We start from the raw sequence: 16872 nt of genomic DNA, 5'->3' as shown, positions 1-16872 counted from the left end.
ACCCTCACTGGGTTAAGATAAGGGTGTGGGCGTGGCCATGCTCCTTCCTGAGGTTCTATGTGAAAATCATTTCTTTGCCTTTTCCAGCTCCTAGAGGCCACTGGCATGCCTTGGCTTGTGGCCCCTTCCTTCATCTTCCAGCCAGCAGCACAGCATCTTCAAATCTCCCTCTGGTTCTGACTCTTCCTCCTCCCTCTCCCACACTGAAGAGTCCGGTGATTCCATTAGGGGCACCTGGGAAATCCAGGGTAACCTCCCCATCTCAAGGTCATTCTAGTGCCACTTTAGTCTCATCTGCAAACTTGATTCCCCTTTGCTGTGCAACCCAACGTTTTCACAAGTTCCAGGGGTTGGGATGTCGACATCTTCGGGGGACCATTATTGAGCTGACTGGGCTTCCCTGGTGCCTCTGGGCTTCCCTGGTGGCTCAGATGGTAGAGAATTTGTCTGCAAGGCAGAAGACTAGGGTTTGATCCCTGGGTCAGGAAAATCATCTGAAGAAGGGAATGGCAACCCACTCTAGTATCCTTGCCTGGAAAATCCCATGGACAGAGGAGCCTGGCCAGGCTACGGTCCACAGGGCTGCAAAGAATCAGACACAACTGAGTGCCTAACACACACACACAGACACACTGAGCTGACCACACATACAGCCTGCCTAGCACAGTTCCTGGACACAGCAATGGGCTCAGAGGACAGCAGCTCCAACTCCTAGGTGGTGGGGCTCGATCCTGGCTCCAGAGCCCACACTGTGCCTGCAGCAGCGCAAGGCATCTCAATAAGAAACAAGGCGGACTCCCTGGCAGTCCAGCGGTTAAGACTCTGCGCTTCCAGTGCAGGAGGTGTGGGTTTGATCCCTGGTTGGGGAACTAAGATCCCATATGCCGCGCAGCACCAAAAAAAAAAAAAAGAAAGAGAGAGAATAAATCAAGAAATAAGGGATGAGGAGAAGAGGATGTTGCTGTCCATTAAGTCAGCTCTGTAAAGGATGCTTCCCAAACAGCTCCTCTCACAGCCTCTGATGACTTAGTTCTCCAAGGAGTCATTGCACCATTTCTTAAACCCATTGATATTTTCTGTCTCTGACCGTGGAGATGTACCCTGGCTTCAAAATGTATCACAGCCTCTTCACCCACCACTTCAGCGGTCATGATGGGTGCAAGCCAAGCTCAATTGTGACTCCAAGGGCAGCAGGAATGTCGCCTTCCCACCTCCCCCACTATTTCTGGATGCGGTAGGACGGTCTCTTTCCTATTCTTTGTTCTTAGGCACCTACAGATGCACCGGTTTTGACTGTGGGCAGACAGGACTGAATTTGTCACTGTCTGGGCAATAATGGAGAGGCAGGAGGGGAGGGCTCATAGAACCTCCTGGAACGAGGTTCCCAAAAAAGAACTCTGCCAGGACTCCAACCACTGCTGGGCTGGGGGGCTACGAGTCTTCTGTTGCAGAACCCACGCTTGAGGTCCCCACGCCCAGAAGGTTCTTTGAGATCTTACTAAAGAGGGGTTTACGACACAAGGGGAGTAATGAAGAGCCCCATGGATAAGGACCCTGGTTACAATTTTATGATGAAAGATAATTGTCGAAATAAAGGCCTCGGTTTTTAGTCCGAGTATCAGCTGCTGTTTAGTCACCGAGTTGTACCCAACTCTTTAGCGACCCCATGGACTGTAACCCAGCAGGTTCTGCTGTCCATGGGATTTCCCAGGCAAGAATACTGAGGTGGGTTGCCGTTTCCTCCTCCAGGGGATCTTCCTGACCCAGGGATCAGACCTGTGTCTCCTGCACAGGCAGGCAGAGTCTTTACCACTGAGCCACCCGGGAAACCCAAGCATCAGCTGGGTTTGCACTAGGATGAAATCCAAGCATCACCCTAAAATATTAGTTCCTACAGGAAATCATCACACTGAGGACATTCAAACATTTTTTCATTTACCTAAGAGTTCTGATGATCTGAATCGAGATGGAACTCACAGAGATCCTAAACTTCCCTCCGGCACAGGCAAACATCTGCACTGCTCTACATGTGTTTTCAGGGGCTCTCAAGCGGCCACTGAGATGTAATGAGTGTAAGAATGCCTTTAACAAGACACTGTCCTCTATTTTTTGTGTGTGAGAAAACTATATATAAACAATAAATGTCTCCTTTTGAATACAAGCCCTAGAGAAAGCCATGTCCAAGTGAACAAGAAAATATGAATGAGGTTACCCATTGCAGCACTGACTGTCCTAGCAAGACAGGAAGCCAAACCAAACAAAAGACATTAGAAAGGGAATGAAAAAAATTGCTGTCTGTTCACCCACTGGAGCCCTGTACAACAACTAAAATTAAAAACGCTGATTAAGTACATAAATATCAACATGGAGAGAACAAGTCACATGATGTTCGTGAATAGTAGCAGAATGTCACAATCTGAGAAATTTAAACCTTTGCAAAACCATACTGTGCATAATTTTCACATGTACATATATGTAGCAAGCATGTAATCTCATGGGTTAGAGGCACACAAATTCACAACAGTGGCTTGGTTGACTTTAAGGAGGGGAGGAAGACAAGAGGAAAGATGAAGAATAAGGCTGTGAGGTGGAGGGAGGGCTGGGGAAGGTGACTTCTGCTTTGTTGGATGTTTTATTTCTTAATTTATGACAAAATTTTACCATGTGTTCATTTGAGGAGATGGATAATCCAACTGTATTTTGTATTATCTGCCTACCTTTGTAACTTTTTTTTATAACAAAAAAGATGACCATCCATATGTCTGGCCATCAATAAGGAATAAGAAGGTTTGGAGCAGAGCACATCAGTGGACTGATAATAACCATGGGTGTTGAGGCCACTCAGACCTGGCTTCAAATTTCAACTCTCATTTTGCATGAGGGGAGCAATCCCTTCCTGTGATCTCCATTCTGCAGGGGAAAACTACAAGGAACACCCTCCAAAGGGGCTGCTGTAAGAATGAGACCTGATTGCCCACTCAGAGTATTCCATACACCCCAGTGCTTCATAACTGGTAGGTGGTGGTGTTATCAGCCAGAGAAGCATTGTTGTTCAGTCGCTCAGTTGTGTCCAACTTCTTGCCACCCCATGAACTGCAGCACACCAGCCTGCCCTGTCCTTCACTATCTCCCGGAGCTTGCTCAAACTCATGTCCATTGAGTCGATGATGCCATCCAACCATCTCATCCTCTGTCCTCCCCTTCTCCTCCTGCCCTCAGCCTTTCCCAGCATCGGGGTCTTTTCTTATGAGTCAGGTTTTTGAATCAGGTGGCCAAAATATTGGAGCTTCAGCTTCAGCATCAGTCCTTCCAAATAGCTTTGGGAAATACTACATTTGAGAGGGAAGCCCATTGGTGCTGCAGATGCCGTAGAGGATGTGGCAGCTGTTCTCAGGGAATTCCTGAGCCCTCGGGACTCCTTGTATCATAGACAGGAAGTCAGGGAGGAAGACACGTTCCCCCTGGTTGCAGGGCAGCCTTCCGTGCAGCTAGAACTAGACAGATAACCGTCTGAATTCTCCACCCTCCTAAGTCGACACGGAGATTGGCTTCCAGAAAAACAGACCTTGGAATGAAGCTTCCGTAATATTAGAGTGAGTGAAACAGGGTCACTGAGTGATGACCTCTATGAAGAAAATTAACTGAAAACCAGAGGCCCAGGGGGTCAGGAAAACTGTATTTTACCGAAGGCCATTTACAAGATGGAAAGAAAACCCAAAGGAAGATGAGGTCAAAGGGACTTTGGGGAAGGTGAATAGCCTTGAAGTTGAAACATCTGCTGAGATGGACATTGTTTCCAACCCAAACACCATGACCACAAGCCGGGGATGGGTCACAGTCTGCGCTAAGTGGGGCCAAGAGACTCTCCATCCCTGACCCTGGGCTGGCCTTTCCACAGCTGCTCTGGGCCATGTGACTTCCCAGGACAGTCCAGATCTCACTGAGCTCTGGTTGTTGGGAAGCCTGGCTTCTGCTACACACAAGGAGACTGTGCAGCCATGAGGCTGGGAGCCTGGACCTTGGAGCCTGGAGCCCCGAGCTCAGGCCCTGCCTTTTATTACGCCTCCTATCTTAGGGACAATGATCATACCTACCGCATAGGGTTGTGGGGGTTAAAAGGGCCAGTGCACACAGCACAGCACACACCCAGAAGCGCTCGGTAAAAGTTAACTCGTCCAAAGGCCTCTTCTTAATCAGGTGTGGTCTGGGCGCCAAGCCCACCAGACACTCAGATGAAAAGCCCGAGCCAGATAAATTTCTAACCATGTCCCCAGGCACTGGGTGTTAGCCTGGGCCCCTCTTTCTGACCCTCGTTCCCCACCTCCCTCCTCCAGCTTTAAGGCAGGACATCAGCTTTAAAGATGACCAGCTTTAAGGACAGCAACCAGGTGGGGAGAGTTCACCTGGGAAGGTAAGAAGTGAGCACGAGGTCTGGTAGCTGAGAGTGTGATCCTTCCAGGGCACACTAGCTAATGATACGCCCGAGATCATGCAGGCTCCCCTCGCTTCCACCTCTGCCCGGAGAGCCTGGCACCATCGGTGCTGACAGCCATCTCCTGGGGAGGGGCCAGAGGAGCAGGACCCAGTTTCCACATCAGTCATGTCTCCCCAAACCTGAGTCTAGACACTTGACACGTAATGTTCTTGACCTCTTTTCCTGCCCAGCCAGCGTTTTCTAGGGCCTGTGCCATTGCTACCATGCTGGCTGTGGTCAGACATTTTTTTCCCCTTTCTTGGTTAAATGCTACCAAGTGGGGGAGGGACAGCTCAGACTTTCCAAGGGAGGGACAGTGTTACGAAAAGTCTAAGGGCTGCCCTGTTTATCTTTTCTTCAAGCGTTGCACAACCTTTGCTCCATGGAGGGTGGAGAGCACACGCTTCTGGACAGGCCATGGACAGCAGGGAAAAATGGTGGGAGCCCACCCAGGGCCTGGGGATGCCATTAGGACCCGAGTTCCCAAGATTGTTATTTAATATGTGGTCCTAATCAGATCCTGTACTGGAGGAAAAAGGATGCTATGAAGGTTAGTGTTGAGTAAAAGACCTTAAGGTATTACATCAGTGTCAAATCTCCTCAAGTTGTTAACTGCTTTGTGATTATATTAGAAAAATTCTCTTTATTATGAAACGTTGAAGTATTCAAGGTTAAGGGAACATGATGTATGCAACTTGTCCTCAAAGGATTAAAAAATGTGTGCTAATAGGCACACACAGATGCAAATAATAAAGCAAACAGGTCAGAGACTGAACCAAACAGGGTAAAGCGTACTGAGAGAGCCTTTGCACTATTCTTGTTATCTAATTTGTTTGAAACTATTTTCAAGTAAAATATACTTTTAAACACTAATAAAAACTAAAGTGCCTTTGGCTTAGGAACTTCACTTCTAGGAATTCAATGTGGGAAAATAATCTGAGATGAAAATAAATATATATCGAAGAATGTCACCAAGGTGCTATTTATATCAGTGAAACATTGGAAATAACCTAATAGGCCAAGCATTGGCTGGCATCTAAGGCAAGCCTTGTGGTGGTCACGTGGATAAGACAGGAGCCGAACTGGCAGAGCTAAAGACCTTTGGGTTAGCGATTTGATTGGAAGCGGGGTTAAGAGCAGGCACAAGCCTGGGTTAGCCGGCCCTGCGCTGATCCGGGTGGGAGATTCGGAGGTTTGGCCTCTGGCTGGTGCCCACGTGGAGGCCCACAGAGATGGGGTGCTCTTGGGGGGAGGATGAAGTGGTGTCCAGAAGGACTCCCAAGGGCATGACAGTTGGTTGAGGAACACTGGGTAAGGGGTGCCATAAAGGACAAGGGCACCAAGCATCAGGGCTTAGCCTTAACTGTCAGAGAGGTCATACAGGCAGTGGAATGCCTGGGTCTAGAGCCATTGAGGGGAGGGGCCTGGGCTGGAGACAGAAACTGATTTAGGCCTGAGAGCTTTTTTTCTTTTCCCCTTTTCCCAAGTTTCCAAATTTTCCATGATGCATGTGTCTTAATACTGACAGAACTTTAAAAATTATTTATACAATCGCTTAATTCATTACCATGTGAGTGAGACAGACAGAATCTGCCTGCAATGCAGGAGACCCAGGTTCCATCCCTGGGTGGGGAAGATCCCCTGGAGAAGGGAATGGCTACTCACTCCAGTATTCATGCTTGGAAAACCCCACGGACAGATGAGCCTGGCGGTCAATAGGGTCGCAAAGAGCTGGACACGACTGAGCGACTAACACTTTCACAGTGAAACAGCGGGCACCCAAAGGATCCTTACTCTGCTGAACAGCATCCTTCCCCCTGCCCGAGCACAGGACCCACGTATTGGCCCCTCCAGAGGCCGGGCTGTCCAGGAGGCCGGGACATTTGGGATGGAGGAGGCACTGCACACTGCGCATGTCCAGCAGCGGTGTGAGTTCGGCACTCCTCGCCCCATCCGTCTACCCTACCCATCCCCCCTCCCATCCCCACCTCCTACCCAGAGACTCCTTCCTGAGAGCCAGCTCTGACCTGGGGGACTTCAGCACTTTGTGGAGCAGCTCCTTTGGGATTTTCCGGAGGTGGATTTGTGTCCCCACCAGAGGGACCAAGTTCATCTCCATCCATTTCTCACAGGCGGTGGTGAGGGGCTCTTCCTTGTACTGAGAAGATAGGAAACGCCCATTGAAAAAGGAGTCTCTGGTACTTACCCTGGTGGTACAATGGTTGCGAGTCTGCATTTCCACTGCAGAGGTGTGGGTTCGATTTGTGGCCGGGGAACTAAGATTCTACCCGCCGAGGGTGCAGGCAAAAAAAAAAAAAAAAATTAAGGTAGAAAGGAATCGCTGATATCTCAGCGCCCTCTGCTGGAATATGATGATCCAACAAGCGTGCTCTTAGAAGGGCCGTGCTGCAGCCCTGCTCAAACCTCTTCAAAACACATGCACTGATAACATTTTCTGAGTGTTTGCGATGCTCAAGGCGCTGCACTAGGTTGATTCAAATCCATCCTGCTACCCTATGAGGTTGGTTCATCATTATTCCTATTTCACCAATGGAAAATCTGAGGCTTCAACATTCCTGCTCTTGCCTGAGGTCATACAACTAGTTAAGTGGTCTGACCTAGTTAAGTGGGCTTGCATGCTGAAATGCAACTAGTTACATGGGCTTGTATGCCGAAATCTCTGGACTGACGTCTGTGACTGATCACGGAAGCTCCACCGGCCTTGGGTCTCACTTTTCTCCTCTGATAATGAGAGTTAGAATACAGCATTTATTGCCAACCCTGACGTACTGACTGGGCCCAAATGGGATGCATTTCCCTCAGTCCCACCAAGAATGTCCTGGAACGTTGTCTGCTGTTTTGATGAGAAAGGCTGTCCCTTTTCCCGCCCTCTTTCCCAATTAAAGCTTTTCTATTTGGGGGTGGGGGGTGTTAAAATATTCTTTTAAAGATAAAATGATTTTTTTTAATTGTTCACTTGGCAAAATAAAAGGTGGGCACAGTTAGGTTGGTGCCATCAGACAGATTTCTTGGCGCTGAAATCCCAGAGTCTGGGTGCTCTTGAGGGTCCCCAAGATGCTGTGTGCCCGCCCAGGTTGTTCTCACCTTGCAGCCAGCCAGGTAGAAGTTTTTGATGGTGCTCGGCGTGAGTCCGCTCATCATGACGGTCACACACCTGCAGAGACAGAACACTGTTCCTGGAAGCCCCGGGCTGCGTTCAGGGAAGTGAGAAGCCCCAGAGGTTTTACTCAACCCCATGCCGGCAACAGGGTCCTTTCATGCAAGGGAAAGCGCCATATTTTAAGATAGTGGACATAGGGTTGGAGGACAAGACCAGCAAGGCTTGTTGCAAAGAGCTCTGGGCTAAGGGATGTGAGCTCTGAGATCAAATCTTTCCAAAGAAAACAGAGTAGCTTTGGCACCAAGGAGAAGTATTACTATTTAGAGATTAAGCCCCTAAAAGAGCCTTGCTGTTGTTGTTTGGTCGCTAAGTCGTGTCTGACTCTGCATCCCCATAGACTGTAGCCCACCAGCTCCTCTGACCATGGGATTTCCCAGGTAAGAATACTGGAGTGGGTTGCCATTTCCTTCTCCAGGGGATCTTCCCAACCAAGGGATCAAACCCTCGGCTCCTGCGTTGACAGATTTTTTACCACTGAGCCAAAGGGAAGTTGAAAAGCGCCTTGCTAGGTTTTAATTTTAGCCAGGATGACATTTGGTTGCCTTCCTGCTGAAGGCAAGTTTTTCCTGTACAGACCATTTGAGAGCTTCTTAGAGGGGCCTCCAGTCCTATTTCCTCTCTGTATGAGAGTAGACTGAAAAAGCAACTTTCTGATGAAAATCTCCATCCTTTTCACACCTAGGCCTCATTTACTTGTTGTTCAGTCAGTCGCTCAGTCACGTCTGACTCCTTTCAACCCTATGGACTGCAGCACGCCAGGCTTCCCTGTCCTTCAGTATCTCCCTGGAGTTTGCTCAAACTCATGTCCCTTGAGTCGACAATGCTATACAACCATCTCATCCTCTGTGGTCCCCTTCTCCTCCTACCTCAGTCACTCCCAGCATCGGGGTCTTTTCCAATGAGTCGACTCTTTGCATCAGGTGGCCAAAGTACTGGAGCTTGGTTCATTTATTTATCAAGGATCTGTTTACTGAGCACTTACTGTGCGCCAGGCACCCTTCGAGGCACTTGGGTTACCAAGAACAAAGCCAGTGGGCCCAGCACACATTAACATACAGACAGGTGACCACATTATGACAGCTGTATCCCAAAGCCGATAACACAGAGAGGCTCTGGTCACTCTCCTCCCAAGCCTCAGGCTCTCCTCTGCTGGCAAAACCAGGTAGAACCTGCTCCTATGGCCTTCGAGGTCTGCATGACCTGCAGTCAGCCTAACTGCCCCACCCACCTTTCCCATCATCTTTCCACATCCCTCCCTGACTCTAGCCACATTGATTCTCAGTGACCAAGCAGTTCCAATTTCTATGCTCTCATCGGCAGGAAGCCCCCTCTCTCACACCCTTGACAGCTGGACTCCTCCCAGGCTCAGTTCAAGTACCACCTCCTCTTGGAAGTCTCCGTGGTTGCTACTCCCCACGTGTTCCCTTTGCTTTGATTGCCATGCCCTTGTTCAGCCTGGGGCTTCTGCCTCCTTGAAGCCAGAGACTGCCAGGCAGCAGCCCTCCCAGCATATATGCATCCCAAGAGTCTCGTCTGCGGCAGCCTCTGTGGCAGGTTCTGGAAATACCTGCCATGTACAAGGCTCCTCCGCTCCTGGGGCTCCTGGGCTCGCCGTGAGCCGAGCTCACAGATCAGCGAGGGGAAACCAGCTGTGAGAGGGGCCATGCGGAAGGTTCAGGCCCCACCCCTCACCACGGGCGGTGTTCTTCAGGTGCTGGCTTTGCCAGGGGAGATGCGTGGGCGGAATTAGCTGGGTTTGAAGCTGGGACGCAGAAAACAGTGCTCCTCACACCTTCCGCCATGGTCCCCCTCCTCACCGTGAGCCTCCCTAGCTGGGCGGGCCTGGAATGGTCAGATTTCCCAGACCGGAGGACAGAGAGCAAGTTCTGGGGCCACCCAGGCCAGCTGCCTGCGAACTCAGAGAGGCTGGGGATCTCCACTTCCGGAAGGTCTAGCGGCATCAGGCAGTAACTCACAGATGGAGTTCAACTTTGCACGGATGCAAGGAAATGTCCTTCCAGCCCCGTGGGCCTGGAGGGACCCAAGTGACTCTTCAGGAGGGTGTGTGTGTGTGTGTGTGTGTGTGCAGGCAACAACCAGTAACTATGATCCCAGTTGTGTCAAAGCAGTCACTGATGCAAATGATGTGTGCGTCTAAGGAGCAGCGCCCTGTATAATCCACACACACACACACACACTTCATCCCCTGAAGATGGGTGGCCTCGAGGGTGGGTGATTCAGACAGTGGCCATCCAGCGGTTTTGCGCTGGCGGGGATCTCAGCCAAGATGACCTCTGAGAGCCCATCCAGCGCACCTGGGGTGGCAATGCTATCAGAGTGACCTGGGGGACTTCTGCTCACCCACATACACAGTCGTGTGCACGCACACTGAGGCTTGCACTGCCACATCCCTGCCAGCTGCACCATCAGCCTCTCGAAGGCAGGCAACACCCACCCCAGCTGGGTGTCAGGCCCGCCTGGCTCTGAGCTAGGATTCCAGCCCCACCACAGTCATCTGCAGCACCTCGGGGAGGGCCCGTGAGCCCTAGGCGGGCCCAGATTTGCCCATCAGCGGAATGATAGTCTTGGCTCAGTATCCGGAGCCCTCCCTGCTCAGGCATTCAAGATAAGGCATGTGGAGGAGGAAAGAAAGGATGACCTGCCATTCCTGACTCTGCCCCAGATAAGCCACAGTGAGGGCTCCAGAAGGACCATGGGGCTTCAAATCTGGCCCCCGGTACGGCAGCCAAGCCTCACAGACAGGAGGTGGCTGGAGGGAAGCTGGCCTTCCAGATTTGGGGTCAGAGATATCTCCCTGCATGGCACCAGTCACTGAGAAACACCTGTGTACAGAAGCTGTGATTTCATAGTGATGATACGTCACAAGGCTACGTTCAGCTAAAGTCACATGACACACAATGGCCGGGGAGCGGGGATTCTCAGGAAAACCTGGACCAGGGTCAAGGTCAGACGCCTTGGTTCACCTTGAGACTCCACGACCTGTCCCTGCCTATGACAGCTAACCTCCCATCCCCCAGCCATCCACCAGTCTGGCCAGGCTGACATGCTGGAGTCCCTTGTCTGTGTGTCCTCTGCGGCCACAACCAGACCTCTGACCGCCTGCACCCCTGGGTTCAAGCGGCATCTGCATCACCAACGAGGCTTCAAGATGCTCCAGACTGAGGATCTGGCCAGAGTTATTTCAGGTGACCCCAGAAATGAGGCATTGACTCAAAAAAAAAAATCTGTGGGGTTGAATCTGGCGAGGTGAATTCTATTAAAAATGAGTTAGGTCCTTGAAAGAGATACTGCCCCTGCCTTTTACAGAGCTGCGGATGTCCTCTGTAGGCTAGGATGGGAAGCCCATTCATTCATTCCCTCAAATGAAGAAACGGAAGCTTAGGGTGGTGAAACAAACCAGGCAGAGCACCCCTGCCCTAAATCTCTTGTCTACTGAATTGCATCAGGAAGTAAGAAATCAAAGGGCGACAAGAAACCACCCCTGTGTTCAGGATGTGAGAGTAGTAAGCACACATCTGTGGAAAATCCCCAGAGAAGGGACAGAATATTCGAGAAAAATTAATCAATGCTTTTCCATGTGGTTCACTTACCTTTCATAAGCATTGATGGAGTGTAGGATTATTAGATGATACCAAAAAAAAAAAAAGTGTGAAGAGCCAACTCGTTGGAAAAGACCCTGATGCTGGGAAAGATTGAGGACAAAAGCAGGAAAAGGCAGCAGAGGATGAGATGGCTTCACTGACTCAATGGACATGGGTTTGAGCAAACCCCAGGAGATAGTGAAGGACAGGGTAGCCTGGCGTGCTGCAGTCCATGGGGTCACAAAGAGTCTGACCCAACTGAGTGGTTGAACAACAACAAAAAAAGGTGGGGGAGGGAGTTCTAAGAAATGCTCCTCCAAACTGCAGGTACCAATTTTACTTGAAATTAATTTTATATAACACAGAATTTTCCATTTGAGAATCCCCCACCTTTCACACCACCCCACTTCACTCTTTCCCAATGTCTCGAAGACAGTTGGACAGGAGCTTCAGAGGGCAGGGACCCTGCCCATCAGGCGCCCACTGCCTCTCTGGTGTCCTGGAAAAGCCCATGAAGTCATTCTTAAAGGAACACACGCATGAAGGTGTGGTTCAATCAATGGCTGAGCCAAATCCATCTGGCCCAGGGCCACTGAGGCGAGGGGGAGTGGGAAGGGTCAGGACCACCAATGAGAGTGGTGACGTCACCACCTCGTCTGAGCAAATCAGAACAGGAGGTGTTAGGGGGGCAGGCTCTGGGGCCCCTGGAGCCCTCGGGGTCCTGGCTGCTCTACCAGGAGGCTGGGTGGCCTCACCTTTGAAACAGGCTGCCAAACTGGAGGATGTGAGCAGCGGCCAGCACGCCCAGCACGTCATCTAGGCATATCTTCACCTCCCGCATGTAGAGGTTCTTCAGGGCCGTGGCGAAGGCTGGGGAGGCAGCATCCGAGGGCCAGCCATCAGCCTGGGGGCTCTGCAGCCCCCTGTCCCCCACGTCCAGGCGTCCCCTGCCCTCCACCCTTCACCACCAGCGTGCTGGAAGAGTGTCCCGAGTTGGGGACGGGCAAGATGCAGCAGCCAGAACGCACCCGCTCGGACCTGGGTGCAGACGCTGCCCAGGCTCCCAGCCCCCAAAGCAGTTGAGGATGAAGCTAAAGAAAACAGAGCTCTTATGAAAAATCTTGTGTGAGTCTGGGCCTTGGGGCTTCTGTCCTAACCTGGTGGGTCTGCGGCCTGGACAGGGAGGTGGTCACCGCCCAACATGTGTGCAAGGAGGCACGCTTTGTTTTCTTTGGACATACTTAACAGCAGGTTGTCCTCAGATTGTCTGACTCTCTGTGACCCCATGGACTGTAGCCTACCAGCCTCCTCCATCCATGGGACGTTCCAGGCAAGAGTACTGGAGTGGGTTGATTGTCATTTCCTTCTCCAGACGATCTTCCTGACCCAGGGATCAAACCCCGGTCTCCCACATTGCAGTCAGACGCTTTACTGTCTGATCTATCAAGGAAGCCTTCCTTAGAGTCTGGGGTCTTCAAAAAGGTTAAGGACCCCTGGGAAGAGTCAGGATAATGTGCTAGTCCCCAGTTAGGGGCAGACGGACCCAGCTTATTCCAAGTCCTGCCTGATCCCAAACAGTGCTGGAGTGCGTTCCGGGCACTCAGAGGACAACTAGCCCCATCGAGGCTGGACGATTTCCTGAGGGCACGAGACAGCAGGTTCTATTAACGCCTGTCAGCAGGTATTTCTAAGTGGCCAGGATGGGAGGGGGAGAGGCTGAGCCCAAGGAAGCCCTCTGGGCTGCTGGAAGGCAGCCAGAAAGGGCCCTGCGGGAAATGGTGGGGGCTGGGGGCTGCGGGGGCAGGGGGGCGATGCCCAGGGCAAGGGTGGGCCTGAGAGCGCTGCCTGGGCGCTACGGCCCATAAGGGCTGTGACATCGTCCTTCCCGGGTCCATCTGGGAAGGCTGCTTCGGCCTCTTTACAAGGATGAGCACCTCTCTGTAGCACAATTCCCCATTCTTTCATTTCCCCAAGTTGGCCCCGCCTCCTGCCCCGCCTCCTGCGCCTCCGAGCTGTTTACTAAGGAGGCGCTGAGCACTGTGCGCCTCCAGTTTGTGGTGTTTCATTTGCTTTCAAACCTGAGAGGGCTGCTGTTCAACGACGTTCTCAGAATGCCAGGACAGGGGCACGTTACCTTCTCTTGTGACCAGAGGGTCATTGATCTTCAAGGAGAGGATCATCTTCTTCACGGGGCGCTGTTCTCGGCTCCTCCCAGGCTGCTGGGCTAGGGAGAGAAACAGGACCAGGGTGCACAGGTGTGACAGCCGCAGTGCAAGGCACAGTGTGAGGCTGCAGGACCGTGAGCACAACCTTGACCTTGGTGTGGATCACGCTGTGCTTTGCTTATCTTTATTTGCTTTTTTTTTTTAGTGAATGTGTGGTTGAAATGATTATTTATTTTGAAATAGTTGAAGACTCGTAAGAAGTTGCAGTTTTCATTCCAATCCCAAAGAAAGGCAATGCCAAAGAATGCTCAAACTACCACACAATTGCACTCATCTCACATGCTAGTAAAGTAATGCTCAAAATTCTCCAAGCCACGCTTCAGCAATATGTGAACCGTGAACTTCCTGATGTTCAACCTGGTTTTAGAAAAGGCAGAGGAACCAGAGATCAAATTGCCAACATCCGCTGGATCATCGAAAAAGCAAGAGAGTTCCAGAAAACCTTCTATTTCTACTTTATTGACTGCCAAAGTCTTTGACTGTGTGGATCACAATAAACTGGAAAATTATGAAAGAGATGGGAATACCAGACCACCTGATCTGCCTCTTGAGAAATGTGTATGCAGGTCAGGAAGCAACAGTTAGAACTGGACATGGAACCACAGACTGGTTCCAAATAGGAAAAGGAGTACGTCAAGGCTGTATATTGTCACCCTGCTTATTTAACTTCTATGCAGAGTACATCATGAGAAACGCTGGACTGGAAGAAACACAAGCTGGAATCAAGATTGCTGGGAGAAATATCAATAACCTCAGATATGCAGATGACACCACCCTTATGGCCGAAAGTGAAGAGGAACTAAAAAGCCTCTTGATGAAAGTGAAAGTGGAGAGTGAAAAAGTTGGCTTAAAGCTCAACATTCAGAAAACGAAGATCATGGCATCTGGTCCCATCACTTCATGGGAAATAGATGGGGAAACAGTGGAAACAGTGTCAGACTTTATTTTTTGGGGCTCCAAAATCACTGCAGATGGTGACTGCAGCCATGAAATTAAAAGATGCTTACTCCTTGGAAAGAAAGTTATGACCAACCTAGATAGCATATTCAAAAGCAGAGACATTACTTTGCCAACGAAGGTCTGTCTAGTCAAGGCTATGGTTTTTCCTGTGGTCATGTATGGATGTGAGAGTTGGACTGTGAAGAAGGCTGAGCGCCGAAGAATTGATGCTTTTGAACTGTGGTGTTGGAGAAGACTCTTGAGAGTCCCTTGGACTGCAAGGAGATCCAACCAGTCCATTCTAAAAGAGATCAGCCCTGGGATTTCTTTGGAAGGAATGATGCTGAAGCTGAAACTCCAGTACTTTGGCCACCTTATGCGAAGAGTTGACTCATTGGAAAAGACTCTGATGCTGGGAGGGATTGGGGGCAGGAGGAGAAGGGGACGACAGAGGATGAGATGGCTGGATGGCATCACTGACTCGATGGACGTGAGTCTGGGTGAACTCCGGGAGTTGGTGATGGACAGGGTGGCCTGGCGTGCTGTGATTTATGGGGTCGCAAAGAGTCGGACACAACTGAGCGACTGAACTGAACTGAACTGAATCATGTCCCCATGGGCCAACTTTTCCCAATGATCAGACACAACTACTGTGACTTTCAAAGCAGGGACATTGAAGGTCACACTGACAGCGGCCCTCCCCCTTCCCTCCCTCTTTCTCTCATTAGGCTGTGAGCAGCCTGAGGGCTTCTCAGGTGGCTTAGTGGTAAAGATTCCCCTTCAATACAGGAGGCACAGAGACACAGGTTCGATCCCTGGGTTAGGAAGATTCTCTGGAGGAGGAAATGGCAACACACTCCAGTATTCTTGGCTGGTGAATTCCATGGACAGAGGAGCCTGGCGGGCTACAGTCCATAGGATTGCAAAGAGTCTGACAGGACCGAAGTGACTTAACACGCATGCATGCACTGAAAATCTTGGAAACAAGAGTCCCAGGGCTGGACACAACTGGTGGTGCTTGCAGGGGAGACACTGAGAAGTTGTGACAGTTTGGCCACTGAAGTCTCATTCCCGCACCTGCCTGATGTCCCCCAGCCGGGCCCAGCCTCTAGCACGGGGCTGCAATTAGAACGGCTGTCTTAGGAGGGCCCCATCCTTCAAGTGAGCCTGTTCTATGTCTTCTGTGTGTGTGGTTTTTTGGCCGCACCACATGGCATGTGGGATCCTTAGTTCCCTAACCAGGGATGCTTGGAGTCTGAACCACTGGACCACCAGGGAGGTCCCAACTGACACCACTCTAGACTTACTAAAGGCATTAACGATAGCACTGTTTTCCCCTTCCAAATTCTCTTGACTTTCCGAAACTACAATGAGACATCACCTCACACCAGCCAGAATGGCTATAGCAAAACAATACGTGCTGGAGGGGGTGGGGGAAGAAGGGGACTCTCCTACGCTGTTGGTGGGAAGGTAAATTGATACCACCACTATGGAGGTTCCTTAAGTAAAAATAGAGTTTTTTCTTATTTTTAGAGTTTTTTCAAACACCATATGACCCTCCAGTCCCACTCTTGGGCATACATCCGGAGGAAAACATGAGCTGAAACGATCCGTGCATGCCAATGTTCACTGCAGCACTGTTCATGAGAGCTGAGACGCTGAAGCAACCTAAATGTCCATCTACAAAGGAACGGATAAAGATGTGGCACGTGTATACAATGGAACATTACTCGGCCCTTAAAAGGAATGGAAAAATGCCATTTGAAGCATCATGCATGGACCTAGAGAGTATCGTGCTGAGTGAAGTCAGACAGAGAGGAAGAAATATCTTAAGGCATCCCTTATATGTGCAATCTAGAAAGAAATGACACAAATGAACTTAGTTACAAAACGGAAAGATTCACAGACTTATGGTTGCTGGGGGAAAGGGGTAGTTAGGGAGTTTGGGATGGACATGTACACACTGCTATATTCAAAATGGATAACCAACAAGGACCTACAGCACAGCACAGGGAACTCTGCTCAGTGTTATGTGGCAGCCTGGATAGGAGGGGAAGTTTGGGGGAGAATAGGAAAAAAAAACACAAATTCTCTTGATTTTCAAGGCACCCACTGTCTGGACCTCCACAGCCTTTCACTGGTTTCCCAGGAAGAGCTGTGACCTGGGCACAGGGGCCATGGGCAAAGAGCTTGGTGTCACTTTGAAGACAGTGGGACAAACGCATAGGAAGAGCAAAGAAGATTCTGAGGCAGTGTGAAGCTCGTTACTGTTCTGTGGGAATGCCGCAGCCTGCTCTGGGCTCCCAGCTCACTCGGGAAGGGCTGAGTCAGAGGCTCCGTGGCCGGGAAGATTCCGGCAGGCAGCCAGGTTCCTCTTCCTGGCTCAGGGCAGGGCGGTGACAGAGGGCTCCGGCAGCCTATCTGGCTCTGGAATATCAGAGCTTTACTGCC

The 16872-nt window shown here is 50.6% G+C and overlaps 1 protein-coding gene across 1 annotated transcript in view; it reads right to left on the bottom strand.

Moving 5' to 3' along the window:
- Nucleotides 1-16872, bottom strand: part of BTBD16 (BTB domain containing 16) — a 59258-nt gene that overhangs the window by 22517 nt on the left and 19869 nt on the right. Inside the window, exons 8-11 of the mRNA XM_086378082.1 lie at nucleotides 13392-13481; nucleotides 12013-12127; nucleotides 7580-7649; nucleotides 6502-6632 (exon numbers count right to left, since the gene is read on the bottom strand). Of these exons, the coding sequence (XP_086234208.1) occupies nucleotides 6502-6632; nucleotides 7580-7649; nucleotides 12013-12127; nucleotides 13392-13481 (406 nt within the window). The remainder of the gene's footprint in view (nucleotides 1-6501; nucleotides 6633-7579; nucleotides 7650-12012; nucleotides 12128-13391; nucleotides 13482-16872) is intronic.

Source organism: Bos grunniens, chromosome 26 (assembly GCF_055505025.1).
Source record: "Bos grunniens cultivar Pamir isolate PY7600 chromosome 26, Bosgru_T2T1.0, whole genome shotgun sequence".
Classification (NCBI taxonomy): Eukaryota; Metazoa; Chordata; class Mammalia; order Artiodactyla; family Bovidae; genus Bos; species Bos grunniens.
Note: the sequence above shows the minus strand (reverse complement) of the source record. Positions and strands in the feature narration are given on the sequence as shown.